This window comes from Amphiprion ocellaris, chromosome 18 (assembly GCF_022539595.1).
Source record: "Amphiprion ocellaris isolate individual 3 ecotype Okinawa chromosome 18, ASM2253959v1, whole genome shotgun sequence".
NCBI lineage: Eukaryota > Metazoa > Chordata > Actinopteri > Pomacentridae > Amphiprion > Amphiprion ocellaris.
The window spans coordinates 25,704,601-25,730,090 of record NC_072783.1 but is presented as its reverse complement, the minus strand read 5'-3'; the positions used below and the strand labels follow the sequence as shown (position 1 = coordinate 25,730,090).

At 41.2% G+C, this 25,490-nt stretch overlaps 2 protein-coding genes across 12 annotated transcripts in view; both read right to left on the bottom strand.

Annotated features, from left to right (window-relative positions):
- Positions 1 to 9,224, bottom strand: part of LOC111584611 (liprin-alpha-3-like) — a 34,716-nt gene extending 25,492 nt beyond the window's left edge. For 3 of the 6 annotated variants that reach the window (XM_023293778.3, XM_055004764.1, XM_023293781.3), the window contains exons 1-2: positions 8,946 to 9,223; positions 1,216 to 2,022 (exon numbers count right to left, since the gene is read on the bottom strand). In XM_023293778.3, coding sequence (XP_023149546.1) covers positions 1,216 to 1,551 — 336 coding nt within the window. In that variant the 5' untranslated portion in view covers positions 1,552 to 2,022; positions 8,946 to 9,223. Of the gene's footprint in view, positions 1 to 1,215; positions 2,023 to 4,303; positions 4,358 to 8,945 lie in introns of all 6 variants that reach the window. The other 3 variants (XM_035940784.2, XM_023293782.3, XM_055004763.1) reach the window with 3 other exon arrangements.
- Positions 9,225 to 10,315: 1,091 nt separating this feature from the next.
- si:ch211-234p6.5 (pleckstrin homology domain-containing family A member 4) lies at positions 10,316 to 25,253 on the bottom strand. Of its 6 annotated transcripts, none has more exons than XM_035940792.2 (24): positions 25,003 to 25,253; positions 22,543 to 22,612; positions 22,332 to 22,430; positions 22,172 to 22,244; positions 21,974 to 22,074; positions 21,697 to 21,815; positions 21,393 to 21,605; positions 20,974 to 21,283; positions 19,521 to 19,580; positions 19,129 to 19,278; positions 18,370 to 18,429; positions 18,203 to 18,283; positions 17,797 to 17,949; positions 17,552 to 17,650; positions 17,193 to 17,301; positions 15,966 to 16,039; positions 15,583 to 15,684; positions 15,412 to 15,502; positions 15,101 to 15,156; positions 14,487 to 14,621; positions 14,001 to 14,402; positions 13,136 to 13,257; positions 12,938 to 13,047; positions 10,316 to 12,033 (listed from the first exon to the last, which is right to left on the bottom strand). In XM_035940792.2, the coding sequence occupies exons 1-24, from the start codon at positions 25,041 to 25,043 to the stop codon at positions 10,838 to 10,840; spliced, it is 4,026 nt and encodes a 1,341-aa protein (XP_035796685.2). In that variant the 5' UTR covers positions 25,044 to 25,253; the 3' UTR covers positions 10,316 to 10,837. The 6 variants fall into 6 exon arrangements, with proteins under 6 accessions (XP_035796685.2, XP_035796687.2, XP_035796686.2 ...); XM_035940794.2 differs by having other exon boundaries at positions 22,594 to 22,612; XM_035940793.2 differs by lacking the exon at positions 25,003 to 25,253 and adding an exon at positions 22,859 to 24,975.
- Positions 25,254 to 25,490: the final 237 nt, after the last annotated feature.

The following is a 25,490-nucleotide window of genomic DNA, read 5'->3' as shown; positions in this document are numbered from 1 at the left end:
GGTATCAGATTATCAGATTTCTCTATGATTGCATGATATGAGTCAATTCAGAGCTGGTGATTTATCACAAAGCACAACAAAAGCAGTCTGACTGAATTTCATTTGGTTAATTTGCTGATCTACCTTACACATTAGAGGCTGAAGGAAACATAAAAGGATCTCACATATAGCGCAGAGAAACATTAAAGTGTGACAGCAAACTATAAATACTGTAAACACAACATTCACAGTCAGAGCTGAGGATTTGTTCTGCTGGAAAAAGAAAGCTGTTCATGTTCTAACCGTATGACAAAATAGAATCTCCAGATTCCAGTTATTATCAATAAGCAATTTCTACCCACAGTGAAATCCTACAAAATTAAGTATTCATGTGCGTTCAGCTGAAGTCATTAACAAATATTATCTTCCACCGTCATTAATCATCCACTAACAATACAGTCAACAAACATAATAAAACCTGATTACACAATGAGGAGGGAAAACTGCAAATGCAGCTGAGACTAGACAGCCAGAAGATGATAGAGCATAAACTCACTGCAGCAGTAGAAGCAACATTTGTGAAGAAAACTCTGAAAAAAAGCTGTGTCTTTCTCCATGATCTGTCACTGCAAAGACTTACTGTCTAATGAGCTCACTCCACAATGACACAGTCAGAAAAACACAGACATGACTATTCTCTGGTGGCACAAAGGTTATCTCACAAGGAGAGAATATTGGGGTAGCAGATTTTATGCTAAGTTAAAGTCACGCTTGATTAAAACTCTAAAAGCTCATTTTCTGTGTATAACATTTCCATATTTTTTCATGAAAATAGTCCCTTGCTGGCTTAAAATGGCTTAGATGTAACTTTACATCGTTGCTTTCCCTTCAGTGCATATATATAAAGTCTCCGCCTCTTTCTCCTCCCACCTCACTGCAGCTCGGCACACCAGCTCACCTGTTCAAACGCTGTCAAACTACTCTACCACAAGTAATATTGGAATAATTCAGCTATACATGCTTGACCCATAAACCGATTCTGAGGAGGGATAATGATGCAGAAATCTCCACCCTGCAAGCTGACAGAATTGGTTCCTTAGTTTTGATGCATATGAAAATCTGCAAGTCTGAATCTGTTTCTGACGCCTTCTTGAACATGCTTGCATCAAGCATACAAACACGACTGGTTCCTCCACATACATATGGTAGCAAATACAAACACACAGCTTTCTTTACCTGTGGGAGAGCGATGGACAGCTGCCTCTGGAGTGATTCCTTCTCGTGGCCGAGCTCGCGGAGGCGGAGCTGAGCGGTTCCCAGGCTTTCCTGCGTCTCCCTCAGGTTCTCCAGCAGCCTCTCCCTCTCCGTCAGCATGTTGACCATCAGGGACTCCAGGTTCCCCGTGCTGCCTCCTTCGTCTCCCCCGCCTCGGGGCTCCCGGCCACTGAACCCCCCTCCGCCCATCGCACCCCCGGGGCCTCCGACCCCGGCCCCAGCAGGCGAGGACGGGCCTCCGCCAGTCCCGCTTCGCCCATCCTCAGATATGGTGGGCATCACCTCGCACATCATCATGAGACCGTATCGTGTGTAAAGTTAATAACTAAAATTATAAGGAGATTGTACGTGCAAAATGTCTTGTGGTCGTGCCGTGGGGTGTTTTATGAGCTCATACTAAAAGTTAGATGTACAAAATATAAATCTTTACATCTTTCCAAAAATATCATTCCTTTGGTCGTGTCTACATCTACATCTTCCTGTGTTTATTGCCTTTATGCGTTTTTTTTCCTCTCTCCGCTCACTTCTGTTCGTCTTTGCTCGCTTGTCTTCCTTCACAAAGTCCCGACCTGCATGGTAAATGATCAGAATGCTTATGTGTTCCCCTGTTATGCAAGAGGAAGAGGGGAAGCCGTTTTGTGGGTTGCTAGGATTGGCAGAGGGTGAGGAAGGGAAGGATATACAGGGGGGAAGGAAGGGATAAAGGAGGGCCGATGCTCCTAAATTGTGTCCACGAGGCAGAGCTCCTCACAGCACCAGGGGCCAGAGCTGCAACACAGAGCAGGCATTACATTAGATCCCCCTCCAAAACATTCCCAATGCGAGTGTAACAAATGAGAAACGACACTGCAAGCATGAGCTCACAGTTTGAGACAACGCAATTAATGTCTGATAACTATGGAAATGTGACAGTAATACCAGCTGATGATTTGCAATGAGCATTTCAGACAAATTAGCAAATATGTGTGATGACAACTCAAATAGAATTAGGAATATCTGCTTATACATCCTTCTCAAAACCTTTGGATTCTCGAGTTACAGCTAATGAAATGAAAAGTGTATTTGAGCAGCGTACACACTGAGTCACGCAACATGAGAAATGTCTTGAGTAGACCGGAATGAAATTATTACTGTTAAACTCAGTTACAGTCCAAACGACCCAGAATCCTGTTGGAAGATCTGTGTAGTAGATCAGTAGTTCAACATTTTGGGGAAAACCAAGAGTTAGACGAGAAGTGTGATACCACTGTCGTATCTGTGTGTGTGATATAAAGCTATTAGCCAGTAAACTAAACTCAGGGTAAAGAATATAAAGAGGAGGAAACAGCTAACTTGGTTTTGTCCAAAGGCGCAAAATCCACATGCTGCTGAAGCTCTGCTGCTGGTTATCAGTCAACCTCAAACTGACGACAAGACTTCAGATACAAAACAATTAGAAACTCGGCTTGCATATTCATTTATCTTGTTTTGAAACAGAATGAAGCATATCTGTGAGGGATCTGGTGGATTTTGTACCTTCAAACAGAGTCAGGCTAGCAGTTTTAAGCTTTTATCCAAAATAAAAGTCCCTCTCCGGTCATTGATTTCACCTGTACAAACTCATTTCAACGTATAAAAATGACATTTTTCTCACGAAAATAATCCCTTCCTGCCTTAAAATGGCTCAAATTTACCATTTCACCATAACTTTCCCTAGAATGTGTATATGTGTATGAAGTTCCTGCCTGTTTCTCCCCCCACCTTACTACAGCTCAAGCATACCAGCTCACCTACAACTCTGTTCAAACACTCTATAACTACTCTGTGCCACAAAAGCGGAAGCTAAGATTCTGGAGTAACTCAGTCTTACATGCCTGAACCGGAAACCGATTCTGAGGAGAATTAATTAAGTTCCACCCTGCACGTTGACAGGATTGGTTCCTTAATGTCTGAATATGTGTTTTTGAGACCTCCTCGATATACCGCAGTTTTCAGGTGCAAATGCTTAGCCATGGCACTGGCTGCCTTTTTTTTTTACTCATGGTGTGTCTTCAGCATATAAAAAACATATAGACGTGTGCACAGGGTAAAAAACAACTCGATTTTCACTGGAGTTCATGTTCATGTTTTCAATTCCTACTGTTACGGAATCTACGTGCAGCACAGCTTAGTTGCAAACCGAGAAACTGTTTAGATTTATTTATAGATTCGACAATATCATCCACATGCGTCTCTAAACTTGTTCCAGGTTATAAAATGAGTCATTTTCGTATAAACTACAGAGAAGGAAAGTACCTTGAAAAGCTTGATCTTCACCATCAGATGTGATCTTTAAGCCGACTGGCTGCTGGCTGTAGCCTTACATTTAATAGACTCTCAGCATGAAGGCAAACAAGTGCATTTCCCAAAATGTCGGGCCATTACTTTATGTTCTTAATGTAAACACTGTGACTTCAGCACTCATTAAAATGTTTAAAAGCTAATCTTAGTGAATGAAGCAAAATAACAACTTTAATTTGCTCACATTCTGAGTTTTCCCTAAAAAACAAAGCAAGCAATTATGATTCAGAGATGAGATCTCACTCCGGTGATGCTCCTTTAATCGTCTGCACAACTTAAATTACCTTTGTTTTTTCACTGAATGAGGCCGCCGTCTCGCCCTGCAAAGAGTGGGCCAAAATGGTATGGATCCAGGCAATCAGCATTATTATATCGCCTCATGTGCCTCTCCATCCTCCAGTATTCTTCACTGTCTTGTCTGGAGCACTCTGGGGCTCACACTGGCCTTTATACTTTTAAGTGGTTTGGACTCATTTAGTGAACCATTGCAGGCTTTTTTAAGTCAGTGAGACTGGGCAGTGCAATAAAGAATTTCTTTGTTCAACCAAAATCATCCATTTTGTGAATCATGCATATTTAGCACATGGGTCTCAGCACCAGTCAAAATAAGTCTGCTAGTGGTCTTATTGTCTGCAGCACTGAAGTGAGGGCAATAGAAGAGCTAAATTAACATAGTAGAGACTTTCACAAAAGAATAAAAACATTTTTATCTGTAATTTTGAAAGCTTACATTACTAGAAGTATAAGTAGCCAAAAGTGTTCGACTGGCCGTCTCTTGTATCTCCTGCAGATGAGTGAACAGAAAAAAGTTAGTCTTCAAATGCATTTAATGCATCCTTAGTGCTTACAGTAAGGGCTTCAGATGAGCTTTGAAGAAATTAGCTCATAAGAAACAATAATAATGGTAAAACTATGTGAGCAAAATGAAAATCATGAAGAAAGGTTTTACGAATGGAGCTTACTAATAATGTTACATGACAAGGTGTTTGTATGAGCTATTGTTTAGGGATCAGTCGAAATGGGTTTTCCAGGGCCAGTGCCGATGCCAATTACTGCCGATCAGGAAGGGCCGATAACCGATATTTTAGGCCGATATATGCTGGATGTAGTGTTTTAACCGCATGTGATAGCTCCTCTGTTTATGTGAGAGTTTGTCTCCTGCAGTTCCGTCTACTGTTTTCTTTATGTTACACTTTCCAATCACTTTTATTGCCTACTAAGGTCCAGACTTTAAAGCATTATTACTTAATGTTAGACAGACTCTGTTGTAAGGTAAGTCTGCGGCTGCCTCCTAATTTAGCCGCGAGCTGTTAGCAAGCCTTAGCGGCTTTTTAGAGTAGCCAATTTCCTGGATTGTGGGATTGTGCTTAACAGACATTCCTGAGGCCTGAAGGAGTGCGTTTAACTTATCAATAATCAGTAAAGATAGAAATACTGATAATTGGACAAATGCCAAATATCGGCCACAATATTCATCCAGGCCGATAATCGGTCTATCCCTACTATTGTTTAACACTACTCCTTGTATCAAGACAAGTCTGTGTGTTTGTGACAGTTTAATCTTGAGGTTTCAGCTTTAAAACTTCAGATAAATTATGTGTCTGTGCTTCTTTCTGTGTGTTAAACTGCACTTATGCTTTTTGTATTTTTGAAACAGTCCAATTTGGCACTTGTTGGAAACTATTTTACCTTAATTTTGCAAACACAACATGATTCCAGTGAGCGTTTTATCTGATTTTGTTATTGTGATACAATAATCCTTTTTTGTACATGGGCCTAAGTGGTTCTCCACCTTTCTCTTCTCCCAAAAAACTGTGACCAATATTTAAAATCTCACAGTTAAGGCATCACAGAGTAATTACCACGGGGCTGAAATATGCTGAGATTTCAGATTGTGCAGACTTTTCTAAAGCACTTCACTACTGATAACTCTAATAAGCAGTGCTGATGCATGTATTTACACTTGGCTATTTAATTCTTCCTCGTACAGGTGTGGCAGTGTGTTTATCAAAAGACTAAAAATGGGAATTGCTTACGTGCCACCGTTTATTATTGTCATATGCGCATCCAGGACCAAAAAAATGGGATGGCTGCTCGCTGGTAATTGGAGGCTCTGAATTAGCTCCTCATGCTGGTGAGCTGGCTACAACACTTGGCAAGCTCACTGTACGCCCCACTAAAAAAAAAAGCAACTTACTTCCTCTTCTGCTCCACTGATGGATAATTACTGATGCAACACTGACCTGGCAGTGACTGCATTTCCTTAAAATACAGCTCAAATTTAGATGGCTTTTGGAATTTCTCTGCCACAGATAGTAAACCTGCATCATTATCGCGCCATGCAAAGACTTGAAAAGGTGAGGCCGCAGCGTCGACAAATGTCAGCGGTGAACTTTTAACCCACAGGCAGAAAAACTTAGCGATAAACCTGCTGCAGGGCGGCAGAGGAAGTTCAGCTGTGAAATGCTCTCATGGAAGACGCCTGAGTGAATAAGATCACTAATAAAAAAAAGCTGCTTAGCACTGAGGCCACTGATGGTGATGATGGAGGATGTTGGGATTATTTTTTTGGGTCTGAAGTGATTTTAACCAAAAATCTACTGTGAGATGCTTAACAAGTGATGTGAGTGTCAACTATTTTGAAATATAACATAAAGATTTTCTCTTTTGGGGATTTAGATCATCCAGAATCACATTAGTGTCAGTTGTGTTTGATGTAGAATACAAAAAGCTTTATTTACATAAAAAATAGGATTATTATTACACTCTTTCATGTCAAGTTGCTCACATTACATTTGATGTTACTTAATTACGCTTTTTTTTCTTGTAGCACTGGTTCTTATATGTTCTTATTTGTCTTGTAACATTTACTACCTACTGACTAGCAATACATTTTTAAATCTACATGTGACCGTTTACTCTTAGACACTAAAACAGTCAAAAGCCTTGTATGTGAAATCCTACTTGGCAATATTGTGATTCTGATTAAAATCTACTTCCACATTTAGCGATGGCACCACCGCCCTGAGTGGATCCATTATTTGCATCTTTAAAAATACTCGTCAAACTATGCCAAGTATCTCCAATGTTTGTTCACTTCTTTTTTTTTTTTTTGACTTGCTCAGATGTAGCACAAGCAGTAACTTCTGTTACTTTGTGATCGAGACTACCTTAAATATCCTCCTGGAATTTATTCAACCCTCTGAAACACATTAAAATACCGCAACTAATGTACACGATGGCCTGCAAGAAGGCCATTGTAGAAGCTGCCACAGTGACATAATTACTGATTATTTTAGCAATACCAGTCACTGCACAGCTAACAGTCATACTTCTCTGCATTCCCACTGTGTCATATGATGAGTCCACACTGGAAAAATAAACTACAAAAAAATCATTGCTACAGTCCTGATTCAGTACATTACAAAATATAACTGTGCAGCCTGTAGTTTTGACTGAAGCATCAGCTGTGAGGTCACTGGGCTTCAGGACCTGTGTGTGTTTATGAGCGTGTGCGGAGGAAAGAGAGGGAGATAGTTAACAGGAAAACAAGAACTGTGGAATAGTTATCACGCCATAACATTACAGTTTTATGAGACCTTTTCTTTGAACAGTTGCTTGGTCTTTGCTGGCAGGAGAGCGAGCAAGGGGGGGGGCAGCTTGGAAAACAATGAGCTGGTGATAACATTTTCCTATAATGTACAGCTACATTATCAGGCACGTTCATTAGATTCACTGGTGTAATGGGCGAGCTCATGTCACAGTGTCACCACACTGGAATCGATCAAGGGAGTGTGTGTGTTGGTGTCTGTGTGTGTGATTTCATATCATGATTGCCCACATCATCATCATCATCATCATCATCATCACTGAATCCTACCCTGACCGGCTGTACAGTATCTGGCTGCTATACAAGGCCTCTAATCAGGCGGTGTGTTGGAACATTCTCAGAAAAATGGGGAAAATAAGGAAGGTGATGGCATTTTGTTGTGTGTTTGTGGAAGAAAGAGAAAGAGAGAGCAGCAAAAAGAGCTCCTCCAACAGCAGACACTGGGGCGGGGAGAGAGAGATAGAGATTTGGGAGGGTTTGCAGGTTCCCACAATGAGAAACTGAAGAATGAGGATCGCTTTTTTTTTTCATCCAATTGAATGTTAAATCACCTTCACAGCGAGGGAAGAACGCATGCATGTCGGGATGCATTTCAATAATAAAAAAATCCCAGAGCATATAGCGACTAATAATGAACCCCACCGCCCTCCATCCATCCATCCATCCCCTCCTAATACCACGAAACGGTTCCCCCCTCCACCCCGGGCAAGAAACGCATCATTGGAATCGATAAGTGATTGTCGGCAGCCGTGGTGTAGAAGAAGGGAATGGAAGAAAAAGGGAAAAAAAGCGTATCTGGACTTTTAACGCGTGTCTTGGCATCCACATAAATGACGAGGCTCTCCAGATGATGATCTGTGGCTACCCCCTGTACACTCCCTCCCTCCTCATCCTCCTCTCTGGATGTATGCATGTATGTATGTATGGAAGGAAAGACCAATTTGATGCTGGTTGGCACGAACGCGCACGCGCAGATCTACATTCTTATAGTAGAAAAAAAGGAGGAGGATCTCAAAAAAAAAATTGACACTCGGTGCGTAAAAATGACCAAATTGGAGCGAGATGAATCTATTCTGTTGGAAAAGTGGCCCAAATAATGTTGTCCATCGCGCATTTTCAGGCCTGCCGTCTTCTTTTCTCTCTCTCTCTCGCTCCAGACATTATAGAATTCAACCCCATAGGGCCGGTGACAGCACTGAGACGAACTGGGTGGTTTGACTACAAAGCTCCCCAACGGCAGAGAGCTTAGTTGCAGCCATGATTAATTACAAGCAACACATAGTAGGCCAATACACAGTGGCATCTTCTGATCTTATGAGGGCTCTCTCCCTCTTCCTCTCTCTCTCTCAAGTAGCGATCACCTCACCTAACTGTATGCAAACGGGAGCGAGCAAGCGCGCCCTAAATAAATCGTGCCGTGCGCTGCCAACACACCTGTCAATGCTTGACATGGGCACCAAGCGTTGCTCAAGACTAATATATTTGCTTCTATTCAAACAGACCCCCCCCTTCCTCCCCATCATCATCATCATCATCATCCTCTTCACACACACATACACACACATATACACCCCCCCCTCAATCCTTGACAACACAATGTTAGGCACTTGTTATCACACGCTTGCACGCACACATGCATGTATCGGTGCATGCACGTTCCCCTCCTTCCCTTCTGCTGCGTTTTTCGATGAATATTATTTTCCCCTCCAAATGAAAAAAAATAATCGGGATGCGACGGGGCGGTGTGAAGTTGCATCCTTACCACAGTCATCGGGGGGGAGCCTGTAGTGTCCATGTTTGATGTTAAATATCCCTTAGGTCCATCATCTCCGCGGATCCTTTACCTCGGCGTGCGTGCCACCACCCCCCCAAAAAAACAAAAAAAAGCGTAAAGTAAAAAGCTCACCGCGGTGCGCGTTCTGTCTTTTTGTCTCTCTCGCTCTCTTTTTTTTCCTCCACATGTAAACGGCGAGGAAGGGGGACGCGAAGAGAGACGATACGCCACCTTACCACAGACTCCCCCTCTGTCGGATTGGAAGGTAATGGGTCTTAAAGAAACATTCTCTCAGCATTCTCCGCATCTCTGTGATTTACGCGCGCACCACGCGCTCACACGCGCACACTCGCAGGCCAATCAAACACCTGATTAATTATACAGTGTGTATGTATATCTGAGACAGGAGCAAACTCACTGACAGACATTTTGCTTTGCGCATTCTTCACTGTTGTTTTTATTACTGTTATTTTGAACTAGAATCAGTGCACAGAATCACCACCTTAATGGAAATATGGCTGCAGATTATATTGTCTGCATGATAACTGGAGTGTGTTGCAAAAGAAAGCGGATGCTCTGCAGGCCCAACTTCAAGTCATTAGAGAAACTCATGTGAGCATATATTCCACTAATCTGAGCTTCAGCTATTAAATATATCATTATATGTGATAATCTTGCGGAATATGTGGATGCTTCCATAAGAATCACAGTTAATTACATGCAGAGCATCACATTTGATCTATTCTACTCCAAACTAACTATATTTCATGTATGTCAGAGCAGAGAGAAGCTCTCACATAAAATCTGTTCAGGAACATCTGCAGTGTAGCGGCCAATAATATTAAATCAAAGCAGGAACACGTTTAAAGTGAATGTTATTACACATAATCCTATTATATTTATGGAACTGCACAGCCATATCTGCTGCCCTTAACTGAACATCCACACAGCATGAATCTGGCAGCCCCTACATCCATAAAATGTCCCAGTTATTAATATGCATGTTGGTATTGATATCACATTTGTAAACAGATCAGTAGGTCCCTCTCTCTCCCTCTGCATGTGTGTGTCTGCATGTGTGTGTGTGGCTCAGTAAACATAAGGTGGTGCTGTCTTTAAGAGAGAGAGCCTGGGAAGGGGTGATGTAATGTGTTCTCAGACAATGATGTCATCGGCTGAGACACGGCAAGGATTTAAAGTGACAAAGGCATTTTCAGTGGCTCCATGTAATTCTGCATCAGGTCTCCTCAGAGAGCAGCAAACCGAGCACCCAGGGGACCGTCGTCGGGGGGGTGGGAGGAAAAAAGGATGTAACATAAATGTGATTCTTGCTCATATTAGAAGCGGGAGTCTGCGCCTCGATGTAGCACACAACATGTTTATTCAATCAGGATACAATCTGTGATACAAAACACATTTTGTTACAGTGACAATAACAGGGTTATGTTGCCAGACCAAAAGCAGACATCATCTATAATTCCTGTGCTGTGTTAGATGCATATTTTGAGAGGAATGAATGCGTTAACTTCACATACTGGACACGTATTTGACAGCAAGTATACATGACATATTTGGTTTGTACTATCACCTGCAAGAACTACAGTATAATTGCATATATAGTTATGTTTTGATGATATATTAAGACTTTTCACTGCATTTGCATTAAAATCCAACTAATGATAATGGAAATGTTCAAGTTTACCATATATTATGTCCATTTCTCATTCCCCATGTTCCCATTATAGAATTTCTAACTCAACTCAGTTAAGTCCAAAATCCTCATTCTTTCTTATTTTCCGTTAGAGTTCCATCACTTAACTGTGTTCTTGTCCTTCCCAAGTTCTTCACTTAAGCTCCTTAAGCCTCCACTGTTCTTGTTTCTACAAACTTGTCCTTAATACAGTTACTCTTGCCTTCCCAAAAGAAGCACTCCGGATCACACTTCCGCCCTCAAACGAAGAGCTGGACAGAGAGGCGGCATGTTTGTCGCCATGTTCTTGCACAATCTGGTTGTTGTTCTCACTTAAACTTCTACATTTCTTCAATACTTTTGCGCTCTCTTGGTCCTCTTTCTTGTCTTCTGACATCTTTGTGCATTCATCCACAGCCTGATCTGAATCAGTGTACTGAACAGGAGCTTCATTGATGGTTTCTGTAACTTTCAGCTTGAGTTCTTGCCCTGAGTTGTCCTCACTTTCTTTCGCAGTGGTCTTTTCATTAACACGTCCCTCTTCTAATGGATTCCCTGAAATCATCCTCACTTCTTTGTCCTGGTTTTCCACTGTTGAATCCTGGTGTTTATTATCAGCTGTTTGACTAATTTCATTATCCTCTGATGTCAGATGTTGGCTCGTATCTTTACTCTCTTTGTCAGATGATGTTCCACCTTTACCAGTCTCTTCAGCTGGAACAGATTCAGTGATCAACAGTGTTTCCTCTTCATCTGGCTTAGTTGATGTTGGAGCACATGTGTTCCCATCATTCTTTGTTATATCAGAGTCTGAAATACTGATGTCACATGCAATCTTATAGAAGAGTGAATGGTTTTCTTTCATTTTCTCCAAGCTTTCACTCACTGTTGATGACATTTCATTGGAATCATTATTGTCATCAGAGCAAGCTGGTTGGTTGTCGATGTCAGTCATCTCCTCATTGCACAGTGTTTCTATTCCTGGGATCTGCAGAGGCATGAATCCTTGCCACTGGTTGGTGGAGAGGAACCACTTGGCTCTCACATCGGAGGACTTGAAATCACTTTCATTATCATCATCAATGTGTTCTTCAACCTGCTTCTGCTCGTCATCCTTGCAACCTATAAACCCTTTTCCTCCATCTTTCTGGTAGACAATCATGGATGAGATGTGATACGGTGAATCTGGACGTTTGATTTTGGCTTTGGCAACCCCTGCTCTCCCACTGTGCTGTGTTTTGTTCCCAAACTTGCCCTGAGTTTTGGATTTTTTAACATGTTGTTGTTCTTCATCGTGATCCTGAGATGTTGTGCTAGAAAGCTGAAGTTCTGCAGAACTTCTGAAGTTATTCTCACTGCTTCCAGAGCTATTGTGAGAATTATGGCCTGAAAATGAGGAAACAGTGCAGATTTGTCAGTTAGAACATAAGTAGTGTCGGCAGTAGACAATCCTATTTAAGGATGTGATGTTTAATTATTTTTTCCTCCAATCTGATCCAAGTCTTTTAATATCAAGTATCTGACGATCCAAACCATTTCCCTTTAAACACATGGGTTAAGTATTGTTGATTAGCTGTAGTACATGGTTGCGCTCCTAGGTGGAGCTTTTTACTGTTTATTGTTGTAGTGACCAGGAGAGGGGATCATTTGGATTATGAGCAATTCCATGTTGGCAAGCAGAGAGCTTTGTGGGTGTTTAGCTAATAAAGGGCCACCATGACAAAGGCTTCTGTAATGCTTAATGACTTCCGGCCAGAGCTCAGCTGTTTGACACAAGCTGGGATTGACATAGACAGCATTCTTATATTTTACTGGCATATGTAACAGAGCTGTTTTTAAGGCCCATATCACGTAACTGTTGATTAAGAAAGCAACAGACAACTGTCCAAACCGCTCAGTTTGTGTATTATTTGATCAATTGTTGCTTGATAATGCCGTGTTTATGAAGAAGTATATTTAAAATTTGAACTCTTAGCTTCCTGTCCCAAATTGTCCTAACTATTTCTGACACCGGTGTGACAGCAGATGTAAATAAAAGATCGGGTTTAGGTCCATGCTGATACTGATCAGTTAAAAAAGGTCTTGATCGGGATTGGGACATCCCTACATCCTTTTGCTATAAAAGATCATAATTAGCTAAAGTCTAGCAAATGCTGCTTTCCTGAGTAAGACAAAAAATAAAAACATTATGTGATTAGAAAGGAAATTGTTTAAACCCTAACATAATCCTGTATCCCAATCACAGTAGTTTAAAAAAAACTGAATTTTGTGTTGGTAAAATAGTAAGTACCTGCTTTCATTCTTTGTTTTCTGGCTGTGTCTGGGGGCTCCTGGTGAACGTCCTTCCCCTGTCCCCTGATCGGGAGTTGGTTGTGTGTAGTAGAACTCTCTCTGACTGCGCTGATAGATGGACAGCAACAAATTTGTGGAGAATTTCATCAACATTAAGCACATACACAAACCGTTTAAACAAAAAAAGAAAACCCACCTCCGTATGACTCTCTCTCGTATTCGTTCCACTCGCCGGAGCTTGGCCTCTCGCTGCTCAGGGGTCAGACAGGGGTCAGGGTCCATGTCAGGGGTCAGAAGGACAGAAGAGCGTTCCTCTGCCTGTTTGAACAGTTTTACATTAAAATACACACATCAGGATCTTACCTAATAGGGTAACTATATACCGTTATTATTTTTAATATGGTGAAGGGATCTACATTACTAATGCAGTTAGAGTTAATCCTAACTGCAGGCCTTGTTTGACATCTTAAATACAGCCTTTGCATTGTTTTATTGACTCGATACTCTATCATTTTTCCTAAATTCATGAGACTTGCGTATAAACATGATTTTACCTGATGCTCTGTATAGAATTATGCTACACAAAATGATGCATTACCTGGGTTTGGGATCTCAGAGTTTGGGCACATTTTTTGCACATCTGTGATTGAAGGCAACAGTACTTTTTTTGAATACAGGAGTACTTCATTAAATAAGATAAATATTAAAATTTCAGTAATTTAAGTTTAGTTACAATCTGTTCATAAGAACAGGGAGCTAAACCTCTCCAGGACCTTTATTTTTTGTAATAATAATGATTATAATTAAGTTCAGTTCTTCACCTTCAGCAAGTGCACAAGCCCAATTTGTGTCAAGGTTAATAACATTTTTCACACATTGGATTCAGTAATTTCAAAAGAAAATAAAAAAGTATATGTGATGTATTTTGTCACCAAATGCAATGCCACCAAAACACAAATCAGATTCAGATGAAATAAACTGATATGCATAAGTACATTTATAGTATGGTATCCTCTGTGGAATATTCTTTGATTTTTTATTGTTATTTCATTCTTTCTTACCCTGACACTTGAACTTTCACTTCCATTTCCTAAACCTTCCTGGTCTTGATTGCTTGAGGTCTCCGTACTCCCAGCTCTGCTCACTTCTGAACGTGACTCCCTCTTAGGGATCCTGGATGCTCCCTGATGCTGTGTTCTGCTGGTCTTTTTGACCAGCTGATCCTGGTGCATCTCTACTGAGGCCCGGGTTTGATCAGGGCTGTCCAACAACAGCCGCCTGGGCGGTTTGTTTAACAGTTTTTTGTTCTGCTCTGCCAGTTTTTGCTGCATCTCAGGTGGGATCTGCTCTGGCAGTGGTGTGTCGAGCTCAGCTGGGGGATCCTCAACAGAAACTCGTCTGGCCACGAGCGAGGACGGCAGTACAGCTGTAACAACTCGTGTCACCCTTAAAGGGAAGGGGGCCTTAGGAAAACCAAGACAGATTAGTAAATTTGTATACAATATATGTAATTCACTGATTCAGTCAGTTAATAATTATTTTCCAACCTCTTCTTTTGTTTCTGAACTTTGACTCTGGCTGTTTGGAGCAGGTATGGGAGGTTTCTTCCTATTACTCATCCTCTCCTGATTCCTCTTCATCCTCTCAATCTGTTCCTCTTCACTCATTTTCATTTTCATCTTCTGGAAAACATACAGAAATATGAGTCATTCATGAGCACTGCACCTCAGAAACATGCATGTATGAAGCCAGAATTCACGACTGGCTTTAAATAGGTGACTGTTATGGCTTTGTGTTTGCATCTGTTTGTGGAGAAGTGCATGTGTGCATGCAAATATGTATGGCTGCTTGCGTGCTATGTCATTAATATATATATATATATATATATATGTATATGTGTGTATGGGCATGTGAGAAAGGGGGGTTGGGTGGCAGAAAGCGAGAAAGCTGAGCTACTGTATTGAGTCGTGAGCCTCTGCCTCCCCCTCTCGCCTACAACATGCATTGCAACATGCCCTAATTGCAAGGAAGATGAGAGAATCAAAGAATTGGAATTTGGCTGTGATTGCAATGAGGAAAAATCAGCTTTGACTGCTTCTAAATTTAGAGCGTTTTGGATCAGGTTGCGTACCAGCATACAGGAAATTATGAAGAATCAAACCTTGGTTGATTGGTTGGTTGTGTCTGGTGGGATCCACTTTGAACCCGGCTGAGATTCTAAAGATGAAATGAAAACCGAGAAAAAAGCAGATAGAGAGAGCGAGAGAGAGGATGGGCGACAGGAACAAAGAGAAATCGGAAATATGAAGGTGGAAGGCAAAAAAAAGCCACTGGGGGGGCTCACAACATGATTTAGATTATTGGATTAAACCCCCATTAAAGCTATTAATAATAGATGTGGCAGAAAATATTCATATATACAGAACACTGTATTAATATGACTCTATTTGTATTGAATATATTTATACCAACCAGATGCGTCTCTGTGCGCTTTCACATTAAGGAGGTCAGGTTGGCTGTTTCCTTTTCTGTGCACAGGATCAACAGTGTGGCTGTAGATTCCCTGAAACATCAGCACAGAAATACATGACACCATTGTCAAACCAGACTGTGTTCGTCATTGATAACGTCAATATTTCCCACCTCATATGGTGACTCGGTCCAGCCATGGCCCTGGTGGCTCTGGTGGGTTTCCTGTAGCTCCTGAGGTAACGGTGGGCGGACTGGCGGCTCTTGTTCCATATCCTGCATGGATCATAGTCAATGGGGACGTGATTAAAACTATGAAGGCATAATGGATGATTTTGTTACATCTATGCCAGACTGACAGACTATCAACACATTACATGTTATGTATTTTAAACTAAATGCAGTTTTAAACACCAGCAGGATAAAAGATCAGGCCAGCAGATGCCCACACACTTATTTAACTGACGCCTTGAGTTTACAACAATTCAATGTTTGTTCTTAAGCAGTTAGCAAGTGTCCAAGGCCACTGACAAAAGAACAATGGACAGGAGTCGTACCATTGGCAGTCCACTCTGCAGCCTCTCTGTGGGAGATCCAGGAGATCCAGGATGTGGGGCTGCAGACTGGAACACTGAGGGGGAGACAGTAAAGGTCAGAGTGTTGACACTGACCATTTATTGTCAGGTTTTAATGTGCATAATGAAAATGGACCAGGAAACTTTACACACTGGTGTCCCCAAGTGGCAGCAAGGTGCAACTGTTTGCATGTAATATATGGCATTAGTGAGCTCTTCAGTCACAGTTACCCGAAAAAAGCTGGAAAGATTAGAGATTTTCAGCCATAAATTATCAATAAAAAATTTATGTATGTGGAGAAAATATTTTTTCAGTTTAGCCTAAAGTGAAAGGTTTCTATACAATGAAACATGATTGTTTTTAAGATGGATAACATTGGTACATTTTTATATAAAACACTGCAAGGTACAACTTGAATACAGTTGCTTAAATGAAGCCATTCATTCATCCAGTATTTGTACTCAGTTAAACTCTATTGTACTCAGTAACATTCTATGTCTTGAGGTTCTTCAGATAATTCATAAAATTGGGAAATTAGATGTCTAAGAATTTCCTGCATCTGAATGAATCTGAAGTGATCATATTGATGTTTACGTGACCAACGTAGTACTTTGCCCAACTAAGCCTGAAAAGATCAGGCCATTCCTCTCCTCTGCAGACTTAGAAAAGGTCATGCATGCTTTCATCTCCTCCAGACTTTACTATGGTCATGCATCCAAAGGCTACAGTTAATTCAAAATGCTGCTGCCAAGCTTCACCAAGAGAAGCAACCATATTACTCCAATCATAGCTGCCCTTCACTGGTTACCAGTGAGTTTTAGAATTGATTTTAAGATCTTATTGCTTGAATGGTCAGACTACTGCCTGTATCTGCGATCTACTGACTCTATGAGCCTTATCACTGCTTGAGATGCTCCAACAGGGCCTCTCTAACAACTCCAAAGTCTTTGTGACTTGATTTTTGAAGGATGCTATATAAAGAAAGCTATTATTATTGTTATTGTTTAACATGCTGTCCATATGTGCAAGGGGCAGCTGTGGCTCCGAAGGAAGAACAGGATCAATTTAAATTGGGTGGTGCAGGGTTGTGGTTGCTGATTTGATTCCACACATCCTATTACAACACATTGGGTTTTTCAGTCAAAACTCCAGAGCGAACACAGAAATGTACAGTCAGACTCTGAACAGAAGGAGCAGATGATGCTTACTGTGGTGTCTCTGTAGTCCCAGCAGGAAGCGGAAGTGATCCCTGTTGACCTTCAGTCCAGCAAGGATGTCCTCCATCATCCACAGCTCCCTCTGAGCCTGAGACTGCTCCTGATTAGATAGAAACTGACACATGAGATACCTTCTGGCACGAACATGCAGTTTGTTAGAAGGGCACTATAGGTCAACACTATATATACCAACACACACACACGAAGACATACAATGAATAACTTATAACCTAAATGTTTCCTCCCATTAAGGATCAGCATCCCCAAGATGACATTGCAATAGGTTCAGTATGTATGTGAATAGAACTTAATATATTAGTAAAAACTGCAATAGTGTCATTTTCAAATACCTGTGGCATTCCAAAGTTACAGATGTGCTGAAGGTGTGAACGGATAACGGACAGTTCACTCTCCATTCTCTCATACTGACACCATACTCGCTCCATTTCCTGAAGATAAAGGTTAGAGGATTTCTGAACACTAAAAACATCCATAATGAATATAAAAACAAGAGAGTCGATTTCTAATTTAATGATACATGACAAAAAGTATTTGTATACTGATGCTGTTTTTCTCCAGTGGACTTATTACACACCATTGATACATCACACATTCTGGCTCGGATAGTGACCAGTTCTTCTTGTAGCAAAACCTTCTGGGTCAGAACTTCTTCGTGGGCTCGGGGACCCTGACTCTTCCACTCCTCCAGTTGTAGTCTGGACACTTCTAACGCACACTGGACACTGTCCTGCAAACGGGACATAAGTTTAGTCTATGATTCTTTTTCATTACTATTCAAAAAAAAAACTCCCACAATTTTGTCAATGAAACCTTTATATGCATTTTCCAAAAAGACACAACACAAAAATCTGAAAAGTTATTAATTGCTTTGTTGAACTGTATTTAAAATATTGTGCAAACCATCAGCTTATCTATTATAAATGAAATGTACTGATCATGTGTTGTGTAAATTGCCATGCATTTGTAGGTTAATTACCAACCTTATCCATTTGTAGTTGGGCCAATTCTACAGACAGAGACTGCAGCAGCTTGTCACACCCACACAACCTCGTTAACACAGCCTGAAGCAGAGCGAAATTTCAAACTTGAAATATGTATTCATTCTCAGTGGTGTTAAGATCCACGTCGCTGAATTATGAATACTCACGTCTGCGTCACTTTCAAGGGGCCGGATCGGTGGCATTTCCCTCGGGTCCGGTTTCGGAGGCTGAAATATAAAAAATCCATGTTTTGCTTAACAGATCTTTTTTGAAAGAGTACTTTTTAATACAACAGTAGCCTTTAATGTATGATGATAGATCTAATTATTTGTATTTCAGGAAGTCCTATTTTTGAATGAATTAGTCTCAAAGTTAACAGAGTATTATGTGTATGTTGATGCTTAAATGCTGTGCTGTTAGTGCTTGAATGTTGTTGAGCGCTGTCAACAGAGCACTGCACAAGCTTCAGCACATTACAGCCATGTAATGTGAGTTTGGTCACAAATCTGAGAGAAAACCTGTACTCACATGTGATGCATTTGTAATGTAGCAAACAGATGCTTGATGAAATATATTTAGAACAATCATGACAGTACTCATCATAGACATCATAGACACAGTATAGGTGGAATTCAGATATGATAGTTCTATAAGACACAAAATAATAACAAACATGATTCATTAGTAACAAAAAAAAAGAACACTGTGAGAATTAGCGACAATACAAAACATTGACATGGACATAAAACAAGTCACTGACACACACGTAGAAGTACACAGGATCAGAACAATATTGTTGCTAATACTGTTAGAGTCCAAGCTGACACAGTTACCGACAGTGTGTTTTTGAGGACGTGAAACATATAAAAACACCACAACACCGAGTTGGACCACACAGAACGCCATAAGAACAGTCCAGCTGGTACCATAGCTTGCGGTAGCACACAAACAGATAAATGGCTGCGGTGGTGGTGGTGATGGTGGTGGTGGTGTTGTGGGGGGTGGGTGGCATGTGCAGCTCTCGATGAGGGGGGTAAAGGGGGCAGTAAGTCTGTGTGCGCCCCTGTGGAGTAGCTCTGAGGGAAAAGACAGCATGTATGTGAAAAAAAGAACACATGATATTAAACAGAATACTGTGCTGCTGTACAGAATGTCACTAGTCACTTCAATAATCTATTGAAGTTGGTTTTACTCAGTAGTACCAGTAGTCACTGAATACAGATGTTTACACTTTATTTAATAGATGTGATGTGCTGCACACTAGTGGGGATGTTTTGCTGTAAATGTATATAATATCAATATATTTTCATCTGGTCACCTTTCCCAAAGGTCTTCGCCCACTTGGTATATGATGGACAGAACCATATGTAGGTGCAGGCTGTAAAGACAGAAAAGACAAGGTGAATACTTAGCACAAAAATGCATGTTGACTTTATGTCATGTTTTTTATTGCACAGTATGAGTCCAGATGAGAATTCTGGTTTGTTTAAACCTGACGTTTTGCCCATTATTGAGGCTATCAAAGCCTTGTGGGCTACGATAACTTTGCACTCCTTATCTCTTTTGTAGAGATTCTGGGAAATGGATGAGCATCTCAATGGCATTTAGCATGGCAATTAGCATGACCTCCCCACAGCTTCCTAAAGAAAACAGATTTTCATATGAATCATAATAAATAGTTGTTTTCAGGCTGACCAAAGTTAAGCGGAAATTAGACACTCTAAATATTTTTATTAACTGCATTAGAGATCTCCATGTGGGGATACTTGCCGGGCGACATAATCACTGACATTCATCTGCTTATGCAGGTTTGTTTACATGTTTGACGCTGACTGTCACCATGGTGATGGAAACAGAGGGAGAAATACAACAGGGCATCCTCAAAACCAAAATGGAAATTGGTGGTTTTCCTGTGCTCACTGCTCTGCTGCTGACTCAAGAGGAAAACTGTTACTGCAAAGAGTGAGGCCTGTTGATACCAGACTTGGAAAGCCACCAAAAGTCCATTAATAGCAAAAATCCCAGCTGTGGAATTATGACTAATGAATTTGCAGCTTTAATAGAAAAGACCAGAGTGACTGTAGTGAATGCTCAGCTCTAAAGCTAATACAGTTCCAGGTACAGGAGACTAATTTCTGTGTTTATTTTACAAAATTAGCACGACATTTAGAGACACAATAACCACATTAATGGGAAACATGCACAGATGAAATAAAATGGAATTCTCCTTTAAGCTAAAAAACACTTGACCTTAAGTTTCCCATGCAACTTAATAACATCTTTCATTAAACCTCCCCTCGCCTACGTTTTCTCTGACACCACAACTTCTGTTTATAACAGAAGCTATTTGTTAAAAAGGCAAAGGCCTCAAGCCCCATTAGACATGAGAAGGGACTATGGGGGTTATTTTGAAACTTTGAAAGCTTCTCCAGAATCACGCAAGATATCATAAAATGTTTCCATAGGCTAAGAAGTGGTTTGTGTCAGGAGAAAAATGAACTTCTAGCGTAAAATTGGTTCCTTGGTGGTTAAACAGTAGAACAAATTTGGGCAAAACACTAACATTCCCATAGATAAGTAAATGCAGCAGTAGTAACCAATGACACATGATGGTATTTATTTGAAATGAGATAAGGGGATGGGGTTTATGTTATTTAACATACTATTCTTCAATAACATCTCTGTTGTGCATTAGATTTTGTACTACATTGGGAATCCAGGCTATTGGAAAATACGCTGTAATCAAGATACACAAAAAGACATTTCCTGACCTTGCTCAGGTTTTGCCACCTTTCTGTGACTGGAGTTGTAGGCGTGGAGTTGAACTCCAGCTTGGGTGAAGCCGGTGCGTAGTACAGGGTCTGTGGCCCCATGAGTGGGTCATCATGAGGTCGGATGTCAACCCTTCCTACTGGTGTATGAGGTCGAGACCCCAGCTGACCTCTGGAGGGTAAAGAACCCGTCCCCATCATGTCTGTTTGTGGTGGTGTGTCTTGACCAGGAAGAGAATCTTCCTCTCTGTTGGGACCATAGGCTCTTCTTCTGCTTAAATCAGGAGGGCTGGGTGATCTGTTTGAAGGGCTGCAGAAACACCAGAAAAAGAAAAACATATTGTCAAACCAAGACCTCTCTCAGATATTTGTTTCTGCCTTAAAGTAAGCCATCTCACACAAAGAGATGATTTGACAACCTGGTGTTCCTGTGACGTCCGCCCCGCCTCTCCCTCTGCTCTGACTGCGACCTCCCCATCCTTCCTCCACTGAGCTGACTCGGTTCGCTCAGAGTCCTGCTGACGTGTCTGTGTTTTCGGGAGGGACCCTCTTCATCCGAGGGGGATTTGGGGAAGTCCACTGATTCAGTGCTGCCACCTATCGCTGTAAAATCCTGATAACTTGAGCAACGTCTGAAAGGAACAGAGAAAAAGCTCCGTTCAGTGAGTGCAATGATGAAAAGTGCTTGATATAACCTCATGTACATAGCGGACAGAGTTGTACCTGCTCATTGTGCTGTCGGGCTCCATCGCAGCAGACTGACTGAGGGCTCGAACCCAACCCAACATATCCTCCTGAGTGTCAGCACTGAAGAAATAAGAGCGCATCCCCTGGTGTACCACCTAGATTTACAGACATCATTCACAAATTATGTTTGTGTAAAATATTCCCAGATAAACACCTATTTTGTTTATCAAATTTATGTTAACCGTGTATCTTAGATGCAATACATGATCTGGCATCAGTTTATATTCCTATAATCGTGACTAGATGATGATACCTTGAAGGTGAACTTTCGGTTCTTGCATTCTCGCGGTGTGCAGAACAGGATTTTGTAGCTCGGGAGTGGGATGCTGCCCAGCACAGATTCTTCTCTGCTGTCTGATGGAGGACAGAAGAGGAGTAAACAAAAAGAAAAGATGCACTTAGAGCACAGGGAAATCCAGACAAAGTGCTGGGATACAACTGTGGTTCCTACCTTTGTAATAAAACAGACAGTAGTTGGAGAGAACAAACCATCTTCTCTTCCACAGCTTCAAACCAGAGCTGTCCTGCAGAAGGAAAATAAATGTTCTCTCAGCCTCACACTCTTCTGCACACAATGATTCAACTATGCATTTTTCATAATGCAAATCTACTTTTTTGTTGAGCCATCCTCTGATGACTACGGCACAGTTGGGGTCTCTCTTAGCGGCCTGACATCTTTTCCCAAACGTTTGCACCTTCCCATCACTTTCCTGTTAGAAGAGTGAATTATATCATGCACATATTTATACAGTAGCAGCATCACATTAAGACATCCACGTGCTCATGGACAAAAAGCCATGCAAACTTTGAAAAAAAAAAAACCTTAACGACAGGAAAATAGGATATTGTGGCCACACTGGATGCTTGGCTTACTCTGTCCTGGTCGTCCATTCTGCGGGGAGAGAAAGAAATTCATTCAGATCACAGTTGAAAATGAGAACAAGAAAATCACACGGGAACAAAAACGTATAAAAAATGCACAATCAGATCAGATAAAATAACATGTTGGTATAAATTATTGTCCTGAATACCATGAAAATCTCAAAACTGTGAATCACAATCCGTACTGAACAACAACTCCTCATAGTGTGGTCCTGCCTACACATTCAAATGAGCTGGTGGAGACATGAGGCCTTACCAATACAATGTGAGCCAGAGTCTCTGTCTGTAGAAGCAGTTCAGTCTCTCCCATGAGTGGCACCCTGTAACCTCCGAACACACAAATGCCACATTCCTGTATAGTTGAGATAGTTTCCTAGTCAACTGTTCATTCTCTCGGGGACTTGGTGCTGTGCTCTCCCACTTCCAGCAAAACTCTCCCACAATGCTATTCTGAGCCATAACAGGCCGGTTGCGCATCCCCACCACGAAACTGACAGGTGACAGCTGCGTCGCCGTGGTAGCAGGGAGGGGCCGGGACTGTGTGAAAACCAATCTGGCAGCAGGGACGGGCTGGTATGAGAGACGAGGTTTAAAATGCATCCCAAGCTGCAAGAGCTGCAGCGTGGACTGCCGAGGACAGGAAAAACCAAAATAAAAGAGCGTGTGGTGCCGGGAAAGTAAAGGGGCAAAGTGTGAGAACAAATGTGTAAAGAAGGGTGTGGGACAGATTGTCTCTTAAGGATTCATCAGCATATTTAGCCCTTTACCTCAGATATTATGGTATGTTTCATACATCTGCACCTGCTGTCATTGTTTTATACTGCAAACTCTATTAATACCGCATGATGACATGAGAATTTTTACCTTTTCATACAATTATGACTTGTGTTTTTTAACATAACTTATAGTTAGTGACTCAGTCAATATTTTCTAGATGTACAGATAATTTGTTTTTCTTTTTTAACTGTTGATCTTTTTTGTCAGTTTCATCTCTAAATGTGTTTCTTTGCAGGTTTTAACAATAGAATATGTGTACAAGAAATTAGATCTTATTCATCTTAGAGCTCTATGTAATAGACAATTTTCTTTAAAAATCAGAGAAAAAATCCATTCCATAAATTTCTAATGTGTGTTCAGCTACTTCCTTACTGTATTTATGAATGCATACCTGTAGAGAATGACTTTTATTCTTTATATACTACCTTTCTTTGTGTAATATTACTAAAAAATTCAAAAATTCCTGCTTTATGCTCAACATCTTCATTTAAATGCACTCTGCATGTACTATATTTCCAGTTTTAATTCATGTCTGTATATACCGTATGTACATATGGTATAATTGATGCCATAATCACCCTAGTTACAAGCTCAGTTTACTACTGAAAACACTTTTTTTTATTATTTTAAACTTGTATTTTACCTGTTTTAAGTTATGCCTGCTTAATGTGCTTCATTGTACAGCTTTTCTAAACTTTGCCTTTTTGTTGACCTTCATGAAACAGCCTTACAGATGAACTCAAAGATAAAATATCACAAGAATGCTCTCACACTGAGCCACCACAAGCTCACTCGTGGGTGACCCAGAGGTCCGACATGGTTCTGGCATCCGTAATCCATGTTCGCATCAACCACAACCACCGAGGCACGGAGTAGACGCCACAAAACAATCAGCTCTTTTGTAGGAGATGAGAGCAGAGACTAACAACTTCATAGCCAATGGGGATTACGTGGGTGTTGTGAAATATTTGGAAAATCTCCTTCTTAACCAGTGGGGGTCTCTTTGCTGGGAGAGGAGAGGACTTAAAATGCTAAAGAGGGATGGAGGGGAGGACAAACGGTGGGTCTGTGTGCGACACAGAGTGCGCTTTGTGGCGCTCCGAGGACTCTGGAGCATCATGTGAAGTCGGACACAGAGCATGTTGAATACATTGGCGTGGAAAATAATCCTCTCTGTCACTGTCAACAAAAACATTTGCATGTCTCCCACATTCTCGTGCTTTTTAATGTCAAGAAAATGCGTTTGACCTTGATAAGTGAAGCAGTGACGTAAGACATCATCTCAACTACTAATTTGACTGTCTAAGATGAGGACATGGGAGGGATGTGTGCGGCGCATTTAATGCTGTAGAAGGCAGTAAAAGTTGCAGTTTGGAGATATAAAACTAAGCTTTGCGTAGCGAAAATAGGTCCCCTAGAGGGCCTGCAATGTTTCAGATAATACATCATATCAGACACACTGCTGCACAATACTGAGTAAATACTTGTCTTGAATTGAAAAGTTTTACTTAATATTTCTTAAATGAACTATTATAAAGATAAATGATTTACAAAGAAAGTTTGTTCAGAATACCCGGAATTACACGAGACACGGATTATAATGAAGATGCCATATTGCTGTACCTGACTAATTGTGCCCGCCTGCTGGCTGCTTTAAGCTCCATCGCTTGGCACGTTTCCTCACAGCATCTCCTCAGGCTTGGCTGTCCTCTTGTTGGCTACCACCAGCTCCTGTTGCCCAGAACACTCTTCTGCTGTCCTCCGCTTCTCTCCTCGGACGTGTGAATCTCCCTCTCTGCTGCTGCTGACTCCGTTCTGACTTGTGGCTGCTGTGTTTCTGCTCTACCTACGCTGACTGTTAACACTCAGTCTGCTTTTCTGTCCTCTGACAGTGACTCTCTGTGAGCCCCGTCTCTCTCCTCCTTCCCCCTCTTCTTCTTCTTCTCTTCTTCCTCACTGTCCCACCCTCTCACCCTTGACAGCCTCTCTGTGTTTTGCTGAGTGTGGGTTTGTGACTCAGGAATTTAGAAAAAAAAAAAGCAGCTGTTCTCTCGTTTCTTCGACTTTGCACCTTTGCATTATTTAAATTTTCAGTCTATTAAATTACTCTT